Source organism: Musa acuminata, chromosome BXJ1-5 (genome assembly GCF_036884655.1).
Source record: "Musa acuminata AAA Group cultivar baxijiao chromosome BXJ1-5, Cavendish_Baxijiao_AAA, whole genome shotgun sequence".
Classification (NCBI taxonomy): domain Eukaryota; kingdom Viridiplantae; phylum Streptophyta; class Magnoliopsida; order Zingiberales; family Musaceae; genus Musa; species Musa acuminata.
Window position 1 is genome coordinate 43736407 of NC_088331.1, and position 19831 is coordinate 43756237.

General features: G+C 35.3%; 1 protein-coding gene across 2 annotated transcripts; it reads left to right on the plus strand.

The window, feature by feature from the left end:
- Positions 1-783: 783 nt before the first annotated feature.
- On the plus strand, positions 784-12982 carry LOC135674445 (protein TONSOKU-like). 2 transcript variants are annotated; one of them, XM_065184294.1, is made up of 20 exons: positions 784-1071; positions 1844-2644; positions 3180-3356; positions 3592-3683; positions 3842-3940; positions 4022-4503; positions 4646-4686; positions 4844-5110; positions 6180-6324; positions 7205-7324; positions 8753-8853; positions 8985-9108; positions 9274-9386; positions 9627-9738; positions 10753-10857; positions 10950-11016; positions 11101-11218; positions 11295-11468; positions 12141-12258; positions 12327-12982. In XM_065184294.1, the coding sequence occupies exons 1-20, from the start codon at positions 796-798 to the stop codon at positions 12752-12754; spliced, it is 3960 nt and encodes a 1319-aa protein (XP_065040366.1). In that variant the 5' UTR covers positions 784-795; the 3' UTR covers positions 12755-12982. The 2 variants fall into 2 exon arrangements, with proteins under 2 accessions (XP_065040366.1, XP_065040365.1); XM_065184293.1 differs by having other exon boundaries at positions 796-1071; positions 4844-5095.
- Positions 12983-19831: the final 6849 nt, after the last annotated feature.

The following is a 19831-nucleotide window of genomic DNA, read 5'->3' on the forward strand; positions in this document are numbered from 1 at the left end:
TCACCAACAAATCTAGGCTTGTATAGAGCCCATATGATCCGGTCACAGCTCATTGGGCCGTACAAGGCCCATTTCAAGAAATGCCTCACTGTGTCATATAACAATTTAATTCAAATCATTTATCTTTTTTTTATATGGAATAGCAATAATCAATAATTCAAAATGGTATTAAAGTGGAAGGCTATCAATAATTTATCTTCATATTTTTTATACCATGCAATGATTTAATTTCAAATGTTGAGTATCATTTGTTCGGGTTAATTAATATATGATGAAGAGTATTATGACATATATATACACACACATACACACATACATACATACATAAATATATATATATATATATATATATATATATATATATATATATCCAAAATAATTGTTTAAATTTATCCTATTTAAATTTATTAATATCTTTTGAAGATTCTATGACAACTAATAGTTTAATTTTAGTTGATTGGATGGATGCTAATGGGATTTATATAATAAAAATAAATATGTAAATATATATATATATATATATATATATAATATAAATATTAAAATCCAGAGGAGGGTAATTCCAAAATTTGAAGGATAGGGTGACTCTCTCCTTACATGGGCTTAGTAGATGGGCCAATAATGGCTTCAAGTAAAGCCCAATTGAGATCTCGATTTGAATAATTTAATACGGCCCAATCCGTATGCGTTCGATAAATTGCGAAGATATCCCAAATGTTGGCGGGAACGCTTTGGGTGTCTGTCACTCTGGACCGGCGATCGATCGACCTGGAAACCCTAGCACGGGTCTGAGGAATGGGGAGAGGGGAGGAGGAGGAGTTGCGGGCGGCGAGGCGGGGGTATAAGGAGGCGGCGAGGGTGGGGAACCACGAGGAGAAGGCGCGGTGGGCGAACGAGCTCGGCGATATCCATAAGCGGCGCGGGGAGTACGTCGAGGCCCTCCGCTGGCTCCGTGTCGACTACGATATCTCGTCCAAGCACCTCCCACAGAAGCAGCTCCTTCCTACCTGTCAATCCATCGGCGAGGTCTACCTCCGCCTCAACCGCTTGAAAGAAGCCCTCGTCTACCAGGTCTCTCCCGGTGCCATTCGATCCCCCAAACCATTTTTCTCATATCCTTTCTTTTCGTAGCATTTAGCCCATATTTAGGTGTTAGATTCTTTTGCTTTTCTTTGGAACTTTGTCTTTTAATTTAGTGCCTTAATGTTTCTTGAATGGGTTTCGCTTCTTTGGTTTGGTACGAGACCTGTGTAGGTGCAATTCTTATCAGTTGTTCCAAAATTTAGTATTTATGCTCCAAACGGGTGAGAATATAATGCCAACTGAGTGATTTACTGAAGGTACCGGTTTGAGTTCATCTTACACTATCTGCATTTAATTTCACAGTGTCATTTCCTTGTAAATTTCTTATGCCCTAGGTTCTAATTGTTGAGCTTTGATAGTGAATTTTTTTTCCGAACGGGCTTTGTCTTGCAGAAGTGCCGTTGTAGAATGGCTAATCTCAATAACTATTGAAACCATGCAAGATTTTTATTCACTTGACCAAGTGATTGTGACCACTAAGATTAAATAATTTATTGCATGCACACAAATGCTGCTACAACTACCCTCCTTTTTCATCTCAGTCGGATTCAAACTTGTTTATGTTGTTCTCTCCACACCTACTTTTGGAACTGATTTTTCAGATGCTTTCCTTTCACATCGTCCATGTTTGCTTTATTATTATTATGGCATCTCCTCCGAATACAGCTTCTTTCTTAATATGTTTATGCTTAAACTGTGCCAATGATCTGATTACTTGTGATCTGACACATGGCTTACTTTTGTTTCTGTTATCTTGCAGAAGAAGCATTTACAACTTGCCAAGGATTCTGATGACCTTATTGAGCAGCAAAGAGCAAGCACACAACTTGGTCGAACTTATCATCAAATATTTACAGAAACTGAAAGTGATCATCATGCATTGCGAAATGCAAAAAAATATTTCAAATTAGCCATGAAAATTGCATTTACTCTGAAAGAGACTCCTCCATCTATGAAATCTGGCTTCTTTCTCAAGGAATTCATAGATTCACATAACAATATCGGTATGCTTGAGATGGACCTTGATAATTTTGAGGAAGCTGAAAAGATTCTTCTCCAAGGTTTAAAGATATGTGATGATGAAGAGGTTAGTCAACATGATGATGCCCGCAGCAGGCTTCATCATAATCTTGGATATCTATATACTGAACTGCGGAAGTGGAGTACTGCCAGGGAGCACATTGAGAGAGACATCTTAATTTGTAAAAAAATTTGCCACCTGCAAGGTGAAGCTAAGGGCTTTATCAATCTTGCAGAGCTGCATCATCGAGTTCAGAAATATGATGATGCAATCCGTTGTTATCAGAAGGCACTGGATTTGGCAAAATGCTTGGAAGATGAAGATGCATTAGTTAATCAGATCAATCAGAATATCAAAACTGTCAAGGAAGCAGCTAAGGTGTTGGAGCAGTTGAATAAAGATGAACAGAAACTTAAAAAGTTGATGAGGGCCACATCTGATGCTCGTGGAACTTCAAATGAGAGAAAATGCCTCTTAGAGCAGAATACTTGCCTCGATGGTCTGATTGAAAAGGCTCGCATGATATTTGCATGGCCAAAAGTAAGTGGATATCATAGTTATACTTATAATACATGTTTCTATGCCTTTGTTGCTTCTATCATTTGGAAATATGGGTCCCAAACAACCAATTTCCTTTCATGAACTTGATAATAATGTTATATATTATTTTGTGAGGTTATTGGCTTATAATGAGGACTACTTTGTCAGTTGTCTTGTTATAGGATTTTATACATACTAAGCTAGGGACAGCAAAGGACAATGTGCTATTCCTTTATATTGATAATTGCATAATTCGAGTGGCTTAGCTGCGATGTTTATTTCATTCTAAGATCACCTTAAAATTGAATCATATTTGACAATGCAACTAACTTATATCCAACTAAAAGAAGTGCAATTTGCTTTTTTCCTTTGATGTGGTTAGTCTCAATGTGGATTCACATGGGCAACCTGTACATTTAGTTTGTAGTTCAGTTATTTTTTAATTAGCAGCATGCAAGTTTGTTTCACAGTGATTCACTTTATTCCAAGATGTCTAATGGTCCTTTTTCTCTTCCTAAATGTTTGTGTTGTTTAGCATCTAGAGTTTGCTAAAAGGAAGAAAAGGGTGGCAAGTGAACTTTGTGACAAGGAAAAACTAAGTGATTCTCTTCTGGCTATTGGGGAGTCTTACCTGAAGCTTAGGAACTTCAGCAAAGCCCGCAAGTGGTACATGAAAAGTTGGAATGTGTACAGGTCAATTGGGAACTTGGAGGCAAGTTGGTTTTAGGTTCTTTGTTGTAATATTTCAATTTCACATATACAAAAGAGAATTTTTTCTTCGAGAATGCTAGCTACATTGGTCAATCAATGAACATGGATAAATAATATCACCAGCCAGATCCACTACCTGGCATCATATATTGCATGGCACCTGAATTAATTGGAGAGGGAGATTCAGCATCTTAGTATTTCCAATAAATACTTATTGTGGAATATTAAATTTTCAGGGACAAGCACTGGTCAAGATAAATATTGGGCAGATATTGGATGCCTCTGGTGACTGGGCTGGTGCATTGGAGGCATTTGAGGAGGGTTACAGGTTTTTATGTCTTGAACTTTACAACACTAAATTTGTATGATTATGTCCAATATCCGAGACATGAAGTTGTTGTGACCTATAGATTAAATAATAAGAAATACAATTTTATGGGTGCTTTCTGGATTAAGCAAGCTTCTAAATGCTTTATTCCCTTGTAGAATTGCAGTTCAAGGTAATCTGCTAACCGTACAGATGACTGCACTTGACAACATGCACTACAGTCACATGATTAGATTTGACAATGTTGATGAAGCCAGGTACTTTTAGTGTCCATGCTAGCTAAATAAGTAGGAGAATCTTTGTTACTCAAATATTTTATATAAGCATGTCTGCTTTAGGAAATTGCAGCAGGACATTCAGATGTTGAAGTCTTTACTAAAAGAAGATGCCTTAAAGGACCAGCAAAGTGATTATTGCTCTGAAACTGAAACAGAAGGTGGCAATTTATCTACTGATATTCTTGGTTTGTCTGCATCACAAGATTCAGATGATTCTGCTAAAAGCAGGCCTAGCCTTCTTGCTTGTGTTGAGGATCTTGATGATGATGTTCCTCTGGCATCACTTGGCCGTTTGAGTAAGAGTTCAGCAAAAATCAAGATGTCTCAGTTAGATTCTCTTGGTGTGAGGACTAGTGCATCATCTAATCATGCTCAAGCTTCCTCCAGAGATTTAAGTAAGTTTCGTGATGATCAACAGCACGTTGATCGTAAGCGTGTTCGTGTTGTTTTTTCTGATGATGAAACTGATGATCCTGATGAGATGAATGGGTCAAGGCAAAAACTTCATAGATCCAGTGAGTACGTAACCGCTCCTGACAGAGGTTGGTATAAAGCAACTCGATATCTTAGACACAAGATTTCTTATGGACCTAGTGGAAAGAAAGATGCTGACTCTCAAAATTTGCTGTTTTACTGTTAATTTTCTTCATGAAGTTTAAAGTGCTTCTTTAATATGTCTTGCAGAAAACTTATTTTGTGGAACAACTGCTAACAAAGAAATCCAGGTATCTAAGCATTTGAGTTTTTCTTTCCTTGTAATAGATTCCAGCTGTCTGCTATAAACATTCTTGCATTGTTGCTTGTTCTACATATACTGACATCGAACCAAGTAATAAGTTTGCCAGGATTTTTTGATTGTAAATAGTAGTTCTCATTTGCCAGGATGCTCTGCATAGCTCTGATTCCAAAGATGAACTTAGTGCCTCTGCGCCTATTTATATTGAAGAAAGTACTTGCTCTTTCAAATGCAAGAGCCCCAATTTCACTGTCGATAATGAAGCAGATTTTGGATCTTCAAATGATGCTGGAATAGCAATTGCGTCAAAATCTGCAGCTAGTTGGTCCAAATTGAGCAACGTTGAAGTTGCTGATAGACTTCAGCAGAGCCAGAATGGTGCAGGTGTTGACCAATTGGTAAATAACCGTCATGTAAGTTTTATCATTTTCATCACTATCTTGAATCCAATGGATAGACAGATACAGCGAACAAATGTCTCACACCAGAGGTTGCATTGTAAAGGTTTATATTATGTTGAATCAACAATTTTCTTGGTTGGAATTTTTTAACTCACTGCAATAAAGCTGATGTACAAATCTCTTAGCAATACTGGTTACAGATGATTAAATTTGACTTCAGAAATCCTCTATTTCTTATTAGTTCATTTTTAGGCTCATAGTGTATGCTAAGTCACAGGTGTTCTTAGCTTGTATCTTCTTTTAAACAATCAATTACTTATATATTGGTTTAATATCTTCTGTCTTTTCTTCGGTTGAAAGAAAGACTTGATTATATGCCTGTTTTCATCTATAAGATGTAAAAGGGGAGCATAAGGCTTATACAAAATGAGCAAGAGAAAAAGAAATGAAAGATGGGAAAAGGAGTTGGTCCTAGTTAAGTACAGCCTGAGGTCCCAAAATGCCTACCTACAAAAACATAATAATAAAAAAGCAAAGCCAAAAACTATCATCCAAAACTCCATGCAATTAGAGGATTCATGATATGCCACTTCTAATTATTAAGTTTCAAAATACAATTAACTACAGCATCACCGACATTTACTTTTTCTTAACTACAGCATCAATATATTGGTCAACTTAACTGTTTCCTGCCAAATAGTCATTGCTTTAGACAAGTTCTGAAAACTTCTGTGGTTCTTTTCCTTTCAAGTGGTCCATAGCAAAGAAGCAAATTGAATACCAAGCATCTCTATCCTCCTTCCCAATTGTCTCTAGTCTCCACAGGCAAATTCTCTATAAAATATCTTTACAAAAGAAGGATTCTGATTGAAACTAAATATACTTACGGAATATTCTCACAGTTGTTTACCACCAAAATATTAAAAGAATAGCAAACAGCTTCAGTTTTTTGTTAAAAGGCCAATACATTATTAATGAACTGAAAAAATCTAATTTGCAAATCAATGTCAACTTTTAACTTGTTTGTTTGTCAAATTTTTGCTCTGCATCAAAATGTGACATTGTTGTTCTCATGCTACAGCTTGTCAAAGTTAAAGTTGGTCATGATCTAATCCATGTTGATCTAAGTTCCTGCCTGGAAGATGGTAATCTGGACATTGAATGCCTGAAAGTTGAAGTTGCTTGTACATATTTCCTTCAGCTTCCTGAGCAGAAAAGGTCCAAAGGTGTGTATCATGATTATGAGGTTAATTAACAGCACATCACTCTCAACAATGGCTTAAAATTTGACTGGAAAATGCATTCCATTTATCACTGCAAGGATTAAAATCAGTTTGTTATGGTACTGGCATACTAGGTGGTGTATGGACTTGTATTGCTTGGTGTCATAGGAAAAATAATAGAAAATTAAACACTGATTTATATTGACCTATATGGTCTGGTACAGTATGATCCTTGGTTGGACTAGTAAATGTAGATTGGTATATACCAGCCTTATTGATATTTGAAACCTTGTTTCATTATTCAGTAAACTATTTAAATTAGAAGTTAAATACAATATGTTAAAGCTTAAAATTGAAAATGTTCTATAACTGTTGTTGCTTTAGCAGACAAATAAATTAGCTTTACAAGTCAATAATTTATGTTGAGGTTTGTAACTTCAAAACAGTATAGTCATACTTGTAGCATTGCCCAATCTCATCTAGCTCTGGAGAAATTCCAGAAATTGTTGGAATTTCTCTGCATTTAGGACAAAACATTTTAGCCAAGAATGTGTCTGATGACCTGTAGTTTTTACTATCCTAAACTTCATTATTTATCCTACCATGGCCCCCATTTTGTCCTCTGAATTTGGTCAGAATGTTTAATGAACTCTGCATTTTTAAATCCAGGTTAATGCATTTCCATGTAATGTTCTCTTAAAGTCAAGCATATACAACACTGACCCAATTAGTATCTAGTTTTTTTATTGTGTCACTTGTATTCATGGATCAGTTAAACATATCTAATATTTTGTTAATGTTGTTTCTGTGAGGTTCCATTTATGTTTGTGCTAAACATTCTCCAGATCACTATGCCATGTTGCTAATAGGCTAGTTTCTCTAGGTTTGCTTCCAGTAATTGGATGTTTGATGAGCTCTGGTAAAGCATTAGGTTCCTCAGAAGTGATTGAAGACATTGAGCACCAACCCCATGAAAGTATGTGGATTGATGTGGTTATCGATGGTGAGAATCTTTGTGATTTCCTGTAGAAGAATTTGTGATGTGTTTTTGCTGTCCATTCTTATGGTTCTTCTTATGTTATCATTGAAGTATACAACTACGTTTTCATTTATTACTACCATGGATTATTTTCAATTTTCTAGCCTTTTGTGTTTGTTTATGCATTTGTCTATACTAATGGTGCACAGTATGTGTGCGTATGTTGATAAACTAAACCAATTTAAAGAGTATAAGATAATAAGTGATACATTTTTACATTTTCCTGGTAACAGTTTGGATAATAAGTGCTTGCATGAATCCAAGACATAAATGAGAGTGTAATGTGTCACTGGTTCATGCCTTTGTAGTTGTGCTTAACTTGAGGTTTGGTTATATGGTTGTAACAAGAAAGTCTCCCCATTTACATGATCAAATGCTTAGTACATGATAACCTTTTTGTTTTATTTTCTCTTTGACATTCTTGCATTTTAATAGTTTTGAAAAGCAGCTTACATACCCACTTATGCACCTGCATTTGCAGATGCAGCCCATAGATCTTATGCATTTCTTTATGTGATGCCAATATGGCATGTGCCCACATATGTAGACAGTATGTGCTTCATGTGGATGCATATTTCACATATGCCTTATAGCTTATTTTCTCGAGCCAGCTTGATCTACTGGACTGCCCATCAATAGATTATCTATGACCATTTTTAAGGTATACTGTAAAAGCAGATCAGGGTGCATCCAATACTAGCAATTGATAATACTAAATATGTCATCATCTACTTACGAATATTAACAATTTTTCTTCCATGATTCACAACTTTAGTCGCAGTGGCCAATGTGTTTGATTCTTATTTGTTGTTGTGGTAAGGTATACATTTATTTAATAGTATGATTCATGATGATTTGAAATGACAAGAATATTATGAATTAGGAAGAATGAAATGCTAATTTATAATTTGGAGCCTACCAATGAATGGTGAATTACCTCAAGATTCCTTGTGTTTTAAATTTTTTTTTTGAAAAATAGAGTCCATATTGTCCACATATGCACCTGCATAGTGCACGTGCACTTTGTGGTAACCTAAATGCTTACATTTTTCTTCAACTTTTTGAAACCTCGACTATTTACTTATGTTAGGAATGATTTTATAGCTTGACTTTAATGACATTACAAGAAAACATGAAAGTATCTGTTAGTATATCATAGAACAGTATTTCTGTCGTGTAAGTAATCTTTGTTTTTTTGCACTTCACATTTCTTGATAAAGGTCTCACCGATTACTGCTGATGAAGCTCACTTGGACTACCATCTTTAAGTTTATTCTGGTCAAGTTCATCGCGGACTACTTATTTATATATTGTAGTTGCATTTGCTATGATGTTTCTGATCTTTTCTTCTTTTCCTCCTTTCTTATCTTTCCTTTTTTCTTCTTCTGGAAGGATGGGTTCCAAAACGCCTTATGAAGCTGTACATTGATTCTTGTGAGAAATTATCTGAATCAACCAATATGAAGTTGCTAAAGAAATTGTATAACCTGGAGGTAATCATTTCAGTAAATATGACCGTGACTTTATTTGGCTCTTATTTTTTTAGTAGTAGTTGGATAACATCATGTTAATGTCTCACATAACAGAATGAGTCTATAAGCTTGGGTTGTTTCTGTGCAAATAGGTCTCAGAGGACGAAGTTGTAGTATCTGATTGTGAATTGCAAGATGTATCTGCATCACCTTTCCTAAACGCTCTTCAAGCACATAAAACACTTGCTGTGCTGGATATTTCCCATAATCTGTTAGGTACTGAAATCTTATAATCAAACAATATTGTAGTTGGGTTTTAACTTGGTTTTCCATTTTTATACTCACCTCATATGCTTGTACTGTTCCAGAAATCTGGTACTTTTGTGTTCCAAGATTGCTTGACTTGATCTTTTCTTGAAACGTGGTTTGATATGCTAATAGGTAATGAGACTATGGAGAAGATTCAACAAATATTCAATTCATCAACCCAAAAGTATGGTGGTTTGATTCTGGACTTGCATTGTAATCGGTTTGGTCCAACTGCATTATTCCAGGTTCATGTGCAAATATTATTTGCTTTCACATGTTAATGCTGCAAAGGCTCCTAGGTTTCTGTGTTTTAGAATTATCTATGTTGTCTCCGATCCAGTACTATGAGAAAAATATGTGCACATACCATTTAAGTTTCCTGAAGTGATGCTTCTCAGTTAAAGATTTTTTAAATGATCTTTCTTTGCTTCCTTTTTTTTCTAGTGAAAAATTTCCTTTCCTGTAACATGGTCTGCTATTTGCAGATATGTGAATGCTCTGTCCTCTCTGCTCGTTTAGAAGTGCTTAATCTGTCTGAAAATCGGCTAACAGATGCATGCAGTTCTTATCTCTTTACTATATTAGAGAATTGCAAAGGTGCATTTCTACCTTATGCTTTTGTTTATGCTATTATTGGTTGTTTTATTATTATTGTTTGTTTTAAGTATGTAATTTCGAATAATACCGCCCGGTATGGGTGGTACATACCGGTCCGTCAGCTTACCGATACATGGACGCCCGTTATCGGATGGAATGAAATATATATATATATACACACACGCACATATATATATTTGTGTGTATATATTTGTATGTATATATATATATATATATATATATATATATATATATGTATGTATGTATATATGTATGTATATGTATGTATATATATATATATGTATGTATATATATATATATATATATATATATTAAAAGATGATGTCGTGTTGCCTTTTTCGGTGATGTCGTCGAGGTGACACGACGTCACCTTATATATATATATATATATATATATATATATATGGGAGAAGGAAAATGCGACGTTGCTGAGGCGATGCGACGTCGCCTTTTATAAATATATATATATATATATATATATATATATATATATATATATATATATATATATATATATATATATATATATATATATATATATATATATACTGAGTGGTATACCGCTCGGTATACAGTTTCATGCTGTACCGAGCGAACGTCGAAACTCTGGTATAGTACGAAATTGGATTTGCAAGGTTGTGTAAGTGTTGTATTTTGCAATTTAGGGGAATATAGATATTGTCAAACAAAGTTCCTTATTAAAGATGAATTCACCATATATATTTATTAAAGGGAATATAGTAGACTTATTTATGGTGGAACATATTAAAGGAATGGAATAGAGCATGGTGTGACTAAATGATCTGTTTTCTAATTGGTAAATTCCAGTTACCTTTACATATTCACCAACAATTATTTGGTATTTTTAATGCCTCACTGAACCTATTTATGTTAAGTACTGGTCATAATAAATGTCAATTAAAGTTTTTCTCATCTGACCTATCTGTCCTTTCGAAATAACTCTTTTACTTGTGAACTATCTTTTCTTTGTAGCACTTTATAGTTTGAACATAGAACAATGCTCCATCACAACTAGAACAGTTGAGAAAGTTGCTGATGCAATAAGTGTTGGATCTGTGTTATCACATCTTTCAATAGGTGATTTCAGTGACTCTTTTACATACTTGAGATTAAACTAATTTGTTTATCTCATCATTGTTATCATCATTAAAAATATGTATTCCTGACAGGTAGGAATAACCCAATATCTGGAAATGCAATTGTAAATTTGTTAACCAAACTTCAATCCTTGAAAAGGTAAGCTTCCTCATACTGATGTTAACTGATTGATTTTCTTCCAACTGTTCTATTATCAGATTTCATAGACCTTCTTGTTTGTAGATTTTCAGAACTGAGCCTGACTGGTATAAGATTAAACAAGGCTGTGATTGATCATCTCTGCCTAGTCGCTCAATCATCAAGTCTCACTGCATTGAAGCTTGGCGGAACTTATATTAGAGTTGTGTGTAGTTTTTGTGTCTAATCTAGGAACCCAATAACTTGTTAGCTTCTTATTATACTTGGTTGTGACACAGGATGGGGCAATAAGGGTAATCGAGGCAGTATGCACTGGACCTCAAGAGTTGGTGAGGTTGGATCTGTCATATTGTGGACTGACATCTCATGCTTTTGCCAAAGCATGCCAAGGCTTCGTTCTACTCGGTGGCATTCTGGAGATGAACATCACAGGAAACTCCATTAACCAAGAGGTTAGTCTTTGAAATCAAAGCACCTGTTAAATTACCGATTATTACATTCTTCCCTTCTGGAAGTGCAGTGGCAGTTGTAAATCAAAAGGAAAAAAGTTGAGATCTGCCTTCATTTCTGAATATATACAATATGTGAACACTTCATAATAAGTTTACAAGATTATATAAATTTTCCTTTGACTTAAAATGGTCACGGAGAACCTTGTAGCCTTTGCTGCTGCTTCTGATATATAGTTGGGCAGATGACATTTTAACTTTGAACAGAAACACAATCAACAATAGCAAGTCAGTTTAGGTAAAATATGTAACTGCGTTATGCTACTGTTAGTTTACCCACATCTAAATATGAAGCATTATTTTATTATAATGTCGTAATCAGTGGTAATGTTATAATCAATGACTATTGCCATATGCAGAATAAACGAGGAATTGGAGCTTCCTATATTTTCTTTAATTTCACCTACATGTTATAATGTATAATTGGTTGGTTATCTGTAGTTATTTGATTCTTGGCATGTGTGGTTACAAGTTATCAATTTCCAAGTCGGGTACTGATCCCTGTTATGGTGCTGTGTAATGGGGAGTTCTTGATCTTAAAATTTGCTAGGACTTAGGTGCTAATTTGGATTTGTTAGACCTCTTCGTTTGTCAACTTTGCCACCATTGTAACAGGTCCGTGATGCTTTGGCATCAGTGCTTATGGACCCCAAATGCAGCCTCAGATCTCTTGTCCTGAGTAACTGCCAACTAGGACCGGTGGGGATGGTTCAGATAATTCAGGCATTATCAGGTAAATAAAACCTTCACTCATGTCCTTTTCACTGCTTTCTGATGCATCTCTCTTCATCACATTGTCAGAGAATGAATCGTTGGAAGAGCTCCATCTAGCTGAGAACGCAGATGCCCAGGAAATAATTCCGCTGAAGTCTGATGTTGGTGGACTTGAAGTTGCTGACAGTGAAGATGAAGCAATCATGGAGGAGCAACCCCTCTTGTGCGGCCCTGATGCAAGCTGCGCAAGCCCATGCCGGAGGAGGTCGTCCGCGTGTGGCCAACCGATTCAGGAGCTGTCAGAGGCAATCACTTCTGCAAGAAATCTACAGATGCTAAATCTGAGTCGAAACAAGTTCTCACAAGAAGCTATTGACTCGCTATATGCAGCGTGGTCGTCACCACCAAGATGCAATGATGGAAAGAGCCGTAATCACGTTAACGCGGATATCGTACATTTCTCTGTCAATGGAAAGAAGTGTTGTGGTGTGAGACCCTGCTGCATAAGAGATTGATAGGCTTCCTTCTTTGAATGTTCTGTTTGACTTTGTTCATCTAACACATCTTAGGCATGACTATACGATATTTAGCCTCTCTCTCTCTCTCTCTCTCTCTCTCTCTCTCTCTACCTCTTTGTATATTCCTCTCAAGTGTCAAAGTCATTTTAACCTTCATGGAAATTCTAATAGACAACTATGTAATTTCAAATGGTTATGATAATAAAGAGTTATTTTATGTTTGTACTTGCAAAGGGTAAGTGATGATAATAAAGAGTTGAATCATTGTTATTTTTATTTTTTTAATTTTAAATTTAAGTTTATCATATGTATAGATATTATTAACATTGCTAATGTTAGTCCCAAGCTCGAAGAAAAAATATGGAGGGATTCGTCATGTTATTGATAATTAACATAAAACTGTGATACTTTCGCCGCCTAAGTATCTTAAATTATCGATGGTAGAATTCATAAATACTAAGATAAAAAGAAGAATAAATATTATTTGATTACAAGAGATTAGGTGGGTAGCAATTCATAAACAGTAAGATAAAAAGAAGAATAAATATTATTTACTTACAAGAGATTAGGTGGATAGCAGAAAAATCTAAAGAGATTATTGTTGATAAGGATGTTAAGAATAGTGGTGTAGATGTAAAAAGATTTGGAATAAGAATTACAGTTTTAAAATTTATTGAAGGAAAAAGATATTTTGAATGTCATTAATGTTTATACCCCTGATTGAATGATTAAATCAAAAGAGAATTTGGGAAAAACTTAGATGATATCAAATATCTATAACAAAATAAATTATAATTGGAAGAGATTTGAATGATCGTGTAGGAAAAAATATGATGAATATAAAAGAGTACATGTGGATGCTTATATATATTAAAAGAAAATAAAATAAAAGAGCATAAAAGATGAAGAAAAAGAATACATAAGTGGAAAAGCAGAATATATATATATATATATATATATATATATATATGTGGAAAAGCAGAATATATGTATATATAATTTGATATAAGATTTACTATCATTCAAAAATTTTTACTTATATATATTAAAAAAAATAATTATAAGATCTTAGATTTATCTCACAATCCCTTATACATTCTCTCATATAAATTCAAAAAAATTCCCTTTTAGAAAGAAATCATATACATCAACTTCTCTGCAGAGAGTATAGTATAAAGAAAAACTTAGAAAGTATTTTTTATATCTTACTTTTCTTATCAATCTCATACTACCAAAATCTAGACATAACATAAAGGATATTATTATTAATAGATAAACAAAATCTTTATTTTTAGGATTTTTTTTTAAATTTCAAATGGACTCTTTTTCATATTAGAATTATTTGTCCAACTAAACCATAAGCTGATGAAGATTATATCTCATATAATCTTTTCTTTCTCAAAAAAAAAAAAAAGTGATATTTCCTGATCCAATGACATCTCATCTTCTGTAGGGTTGTTCATATCAGAAACAAGTCTTCAGGTCAATGCTAGAATCCTCCCATTTCGATCTGATCCATGAATCCTACTAATGGCTCGTCGACGATGAGATATCTTTGATCGCTCTCCCGTTGTCCTCTCACCCTCTCTCCTCTCATCAAGAAGAATTTGGCGAGATCGACACTCTTTGCTGCAAAATCCTTGATCTCCCCTGCATAAACATATTATACAAAGTCACCACCATCATAGAAGAACACTTCTATTAGTCGTCTTGTAGTCAAGATTAGCAGCAACAATTTCATAGAAGCCACTAGTAGTAGAACATCAAGATAGATGCTGCACAATATAATACCAATATAGAAAGAGAGAGAGAGAGAGAGAGAGAGAGGTGATATGTTTCTGTACTGTTGAACGAAGATGTACCATCATGATGCTTAATCTGAGAAGCCACCTGTTCTTGACATGAAGTGACCTCACATGTAGAATCCAAGGAATGTTTATTATTGATCTCACATACTTACATGCATGTTTATATGCTGATTCGAATCCACTTGATAGATATATCATAGAAAAGAGGGGAAGGAGGAGGAGGAAAAGAAGCACAAACAAGTTTGTTGACCACTTACTACTGAGAGTGAAAATGAAGAGAAAGGAAGTTACCTGTACATGTAAACATCCTTGCAAGGGCTTAGCTCTCTTCTGCACAGGAAGCAGCTCTTGAGGAAGTCCAACTCCGGCAAACCCTTGGGAAGATGGCAAGCCTGAGACACAAGCTTGCGTGTCATCATCATCATCATCATCTTGGCTTTGATCACAACATTGGTTGCTTGCTCCTTGTGGTGTATGAGAATGCGAAGGCCTTCCGATGGATGATGTCTCACGCACCTCCCTCCTACTACGCTCACTGTAGTCTCACCACCATCCTCACCTTGGTGGGAGTTGCTCTTGTTTCTTGAGAGCATCTTGGCAAGGGAGAAATGGGACGAGTGTTGGGAGGAACGGTGGATACATAGAGACCACACACACCACTTGGGTGTCCGACACAACAATTCATCACCTCTTTCACATGGCATTATAGATATCTATGCAGCTTTGAAGTGGATTTTTTGTCTGCAGCTATAGCAAGCCGAGACATGGATACAAGACTCACTTAGGACCGCAAAAGATCATGTGACATGTGCTTAATATGATCTTTAGTTTTCGATCGATCGATCGAGCAAGTAAAATTTTTTTTTGATTTTTTTGAAACTTGATACTAGTATGATTTGGATCGATATTGGTATCCGTAAGGATGCGATATCCAAAATTGAAAACCTCCTCATAGAAACCTAGCAACAATCAATTTTTCTTCCCCATTAACACCTTTAATATGAACAGTCCATTTACTGCTTTCAATTCACAAAGAAACAAGTGTGAAGACAGCAATTCCATTTCACAAGGCATGAATGAAAGCATAATTTGAAGCTTTCTGCTTCTTTGTCACACTCTTCTCTCTCGAACTTTTCATTTATATGATCTGATCCATCACTGTCAGCAGTGGAACAAAACAAAAGAGAGTAGCACTATTCCTGTCTCCTGTGGATTGCACCTGCAGCAAGATGTTCTTGTCTCAGTGTAAGATATGGCTTTCCCAAGTATCTTGGAAGCATAAATAAGTATTCATATATCTTGGAAGTATAAATAAGATTCCATGAGCTCAGTTTTATTCCTTTGTTGCATTGGGCCTGAACAATTGGTGATCTATGGCATTCAAAGATGTCAAATGTATCAGTACAAAAAACAAGGGTTTCAATGATTTATGACAAGTTAACAAGAAAAAGAAAAAGGTTTTTTTTTTTTACTAAAAAATTGGTTGGAAAGGCATATGTGTAAAATACACCATAGTTTGGATATATGATTATTTTTAGGAGTATGTCCAACTAAATCTATCTATCTATCTATCTTTTTCAGACAAAAATTACTATGACCTCCTATATAATCCAAAAAATGATGTGACTTCCTAACAACAGCACCAATGATATGGTTTGGCAAGATAATGTTTTCAAGAAAAAGACATTATATATATATATATATATATATATCAATATGCTGTGGTTAGTACTAAAAGTTCAATTTCTTTTCATTCCTTTCTTTTTTATTTGTTTGTAGGCTACTGAAGGGTGGTGAGATGAGAGTTTCTCATGCCTAAATGGTGTAAATTGAGCAATGACAAATCATTGCTTTGGTGTCACAAGACTGCTATATCCTAGGAAAAGACATGATAATTTTTTACTAGATTGAAAAGTTATTATTAGTGTCTTTCATGACTATGTAGATGTATTATGCACTAAAGGAAATGGCAATAAAAAATGTAAGTTTTCTTCAGATTTTTCTAAGAAACCATCATCAGTATTTTTCTAGTATCTATCATATGCTGCAGTAAGCTTGGCTGGGATGTAGACATTCATCTTATCATGTGACCCCCAAATATCTTTTCACTGATAACAAACTGCTGTGATCTCCTGTAATCTTTACCCTCTGTTCCAGATTTGAAATCCTCTACATCCTAAATTGTAGTCAATCTATGTAACTCCAGCTGCTGTAATCTTCTGTTCATCCATTTATGTAACTTTTACCTTTATAAATTTCAGTCTGAACAGCACATAATAGGTTGTAAATATGTTTCTGATACTTTTCAGGCTGGATCATTTTTAGGCTAGAGTCCATATAAAGACCCTATACTAGCCCAGAAATGAAAGTTATTATTGGACTAACCATGAATTCATATGTGCAGCTTTGTCCTACTGAAAGATGGTTTACCAACTTTTTCTTGCCAATCACTTCAAACATATATGTCAACAACCTGTGAAGCTTACTATGGAAAGACACATATATAGTTAGGCTTAAGCATCTGGCCAAAGCATGGATTAATCCTTCTTGCTGAATTGGAAATTGATTCAGATCCTAATTGTTGGAACAAACTGGACTAAAATTTTATGGAGGCCGATCATTGCCGATCACTGAAAAACGATAAGAAACGAGGGAATCAGAATGAATCTGGAGATCCAGAAAAAATTTATTGATATCAGTTTACCAGTAGATGATGAATCTGGTCCCTTCTTCAATTTGCCCAAGATGTGATAAGAGAGGAAGAAGGAACTGTGTGGTGTTTCAGCATCTTGTGGGGTATGTGAATCTAGTGGTGCCTAAAAGGCAGATGTGCATCTCATGCCAATCCATCAGATGCATGATCTCATATGCATACATCTACCTAACTGCATCAAAGCAAATAACACTGAGAAGGGTAGTCCTGGCATGAGAACATGAAGAAAGATCATTAAACAACTTGTTCAGATGACTGGTGATGAGAGAAATTTATGCACAATATTTAGAAGTGGACCTAAAGGAATACTAAAAAAAAAAGGAAAAGAATGATCCAAGTTTTCTTTAGGTATTATAAACCAGATTCTCCATACCTAAGTTTTTAGGTATTATAAATATAATGTGAGCTTCAAACAAATGGTCTTTAGCATCCATAACAAAACAAGGCTGTAATCAGGTCTCAAAATGGGTTTTGTATGACACAAAGAGGACAACAACATATACTCCATGATCAACCTGGAGATGAGATTCTACAGCAGAAAACATCTACTGTGTTTTTGACAGATGAAGTCAACTGTGGTCAAATGTTGGAAAGTCTAACACAAGTCTTTTCACCACTGTAAAAATGAAAAAGATGGAAGGAACAAAGAAGCCTAGTTTCTTATGTATCTTATCCTCTTTTACCAACTTCTTGCATAGGCAAACTAAGAACTTGATTCTCCCCTTTTCCAAAGAATGTAAAACAGAATATGTTGATGCTCATAGGGAGAAGATGTGCATATTTTAGATATTTCATGTTTGTGTCCATATATGAATGAAAGCAGATCAAATCCAAGTTCATGGAAGACTAAAGCAGAGCCATATCAACTAAAGTTTTGAATATATCCTTGTCTGATCCTGCTTTTGTAATGGAAACTACCAATGCTCACTTTTGGATGAATAGAGATTTTTTTTAAGGTTCATGTATGATTAAGAAAACTGTGAATCAAATTCCTTCTAGTTGAGAAGATAAATCTTTCCAAGCTGGCTGTCTCTCTCTCTCTCTCTCTCTCTCTCATATATATATGTATGTATATATGTGTATATGTATGTATATGTATGTATATATATGTATATGTATGTATATATATATATACATATATATATGTATATATATATATACATATATATATGTATATATACATATATATATATGTATATATACATATATATATATAGCTGAAATAAAATGGAAGAGTCCCAAACAAAAGAAATGCAATGGATATGATCACAGGGTTGGAAAAGAATCGAGCATATCTCATCCCAAAATAAAAGATGCAGAACAGAAAACAATTAAGTTTGGATAAGAGGAGATAAGGAAAAGATTATTCCTTATACTAACATGCAAACCAAACAAAGGCCGGCAACTCCACTGATCTCCTTCTCTCCACTTCCATCCTCTCTACTTAAAACACCACCACCTTAAACACCTCCGTCTCAAGTCTCAGCGCCACCCTCTCGCAATGTCTCGTGTTCCCACGAACGCCATCCTTCTTCTCAGGTGAGACCTCCAGCTTCACTTCTCCGGTTATCGAACTCCATGACCACCCCGACTCCTCCAACAGAACTCACGCTTCCTGTTCCTGTTCTTCTTTGTATTCCTCAGCCGGCGGTCACATGCCACGGTGGCAGCAGCGGTATCACGTGTGCCGGCGGCGGAAGGTGAGTCGCGAGCAGCGACGAGGGAGGAGAAGGTCTTTTGGATGAGGGACCCAAAGACCGGGAACTGGATGCCGGAGAACCGGGTCGGCGACGTCGACGTGGCCGAACTCCGAGCCCGGTTCCTCAAGGGCACGAACAAGAACACCTTAAAGGATTAGAGAGATCAGAGGAGTCTTCTCTTTCCCTAGCAGTTGGAGTTGGATCTCAAGTGATGCTTTAGTTATCTACATCGGCGTTACAACATTGAGTTGTTGGATAGATCTGAAGAGATTGCCATATGGCTGGCTTTAAATACAGTCTTCTTTAGCTTTTTCTATCAGTATCATTGTATCTAAGAGATTAATCTCATAGATACGATATGATCTTGATTTATATTCTTAACACTCCCTTGAGCATGGATGGCAAATGACCCAACCCAACCCAACCTATTCACCCTAACATGTTAGATTTCTTATGAATGTCATTGGATCTAAATGCTTAAAACTGCAGATGATATATGATCTTAATTTAAAATTTTTAACAAGTTCTAATGTTCCTACCCAGTCATTTAACATCTTTTAAATGTCAGAACCTAATACTGATCCTTGTAGGAGTCTTACCTCAGCATTAAAATCATAATGTTTGCATCTTTCTTTGCAAGTAGGTGAGAGATATGGTTTCCAAGCAAAGATTGATGGAGGTATATTTGGGCTCATAAAAGCCTGTAAGTAGGATGGCAGTCTGTGGTGTGTTGGGCTTTCAATGCCATCTTATATATTAAGCAATTATGGTATCATAGAGATGATGCAATCATTCATCATTCCACATGAAAAACAAGAAAAATCAACTATAAAGTTTACAGGATGTTTGCAGT

Excerpts from the sequence above, each read along its gene's own strand:
- LOC135674445 (XM_065184294.1), top strand. The coding sequence starts at position 796 with ATGGGGAGAGGGGAGGAGGAGGAGTTGCGGGCGGCGAGGCGGGGGTAT. Across the intron at positions 3,941-4,021 it reads GACAATGTTGATGAAGCCAG|GAAATTGCAGCAGGACATTC; the intron begins GTACTTTTAGTG and ends TGTCTGCTTTAG. Across the intron at positions 4,504-4,645 it reads CGTAACCGCTCCTGACAGAG|AAAACTTATTTTGTGGAACA; the intron begins GTTGGTATAAAG and ends TATGTCTTGCAG.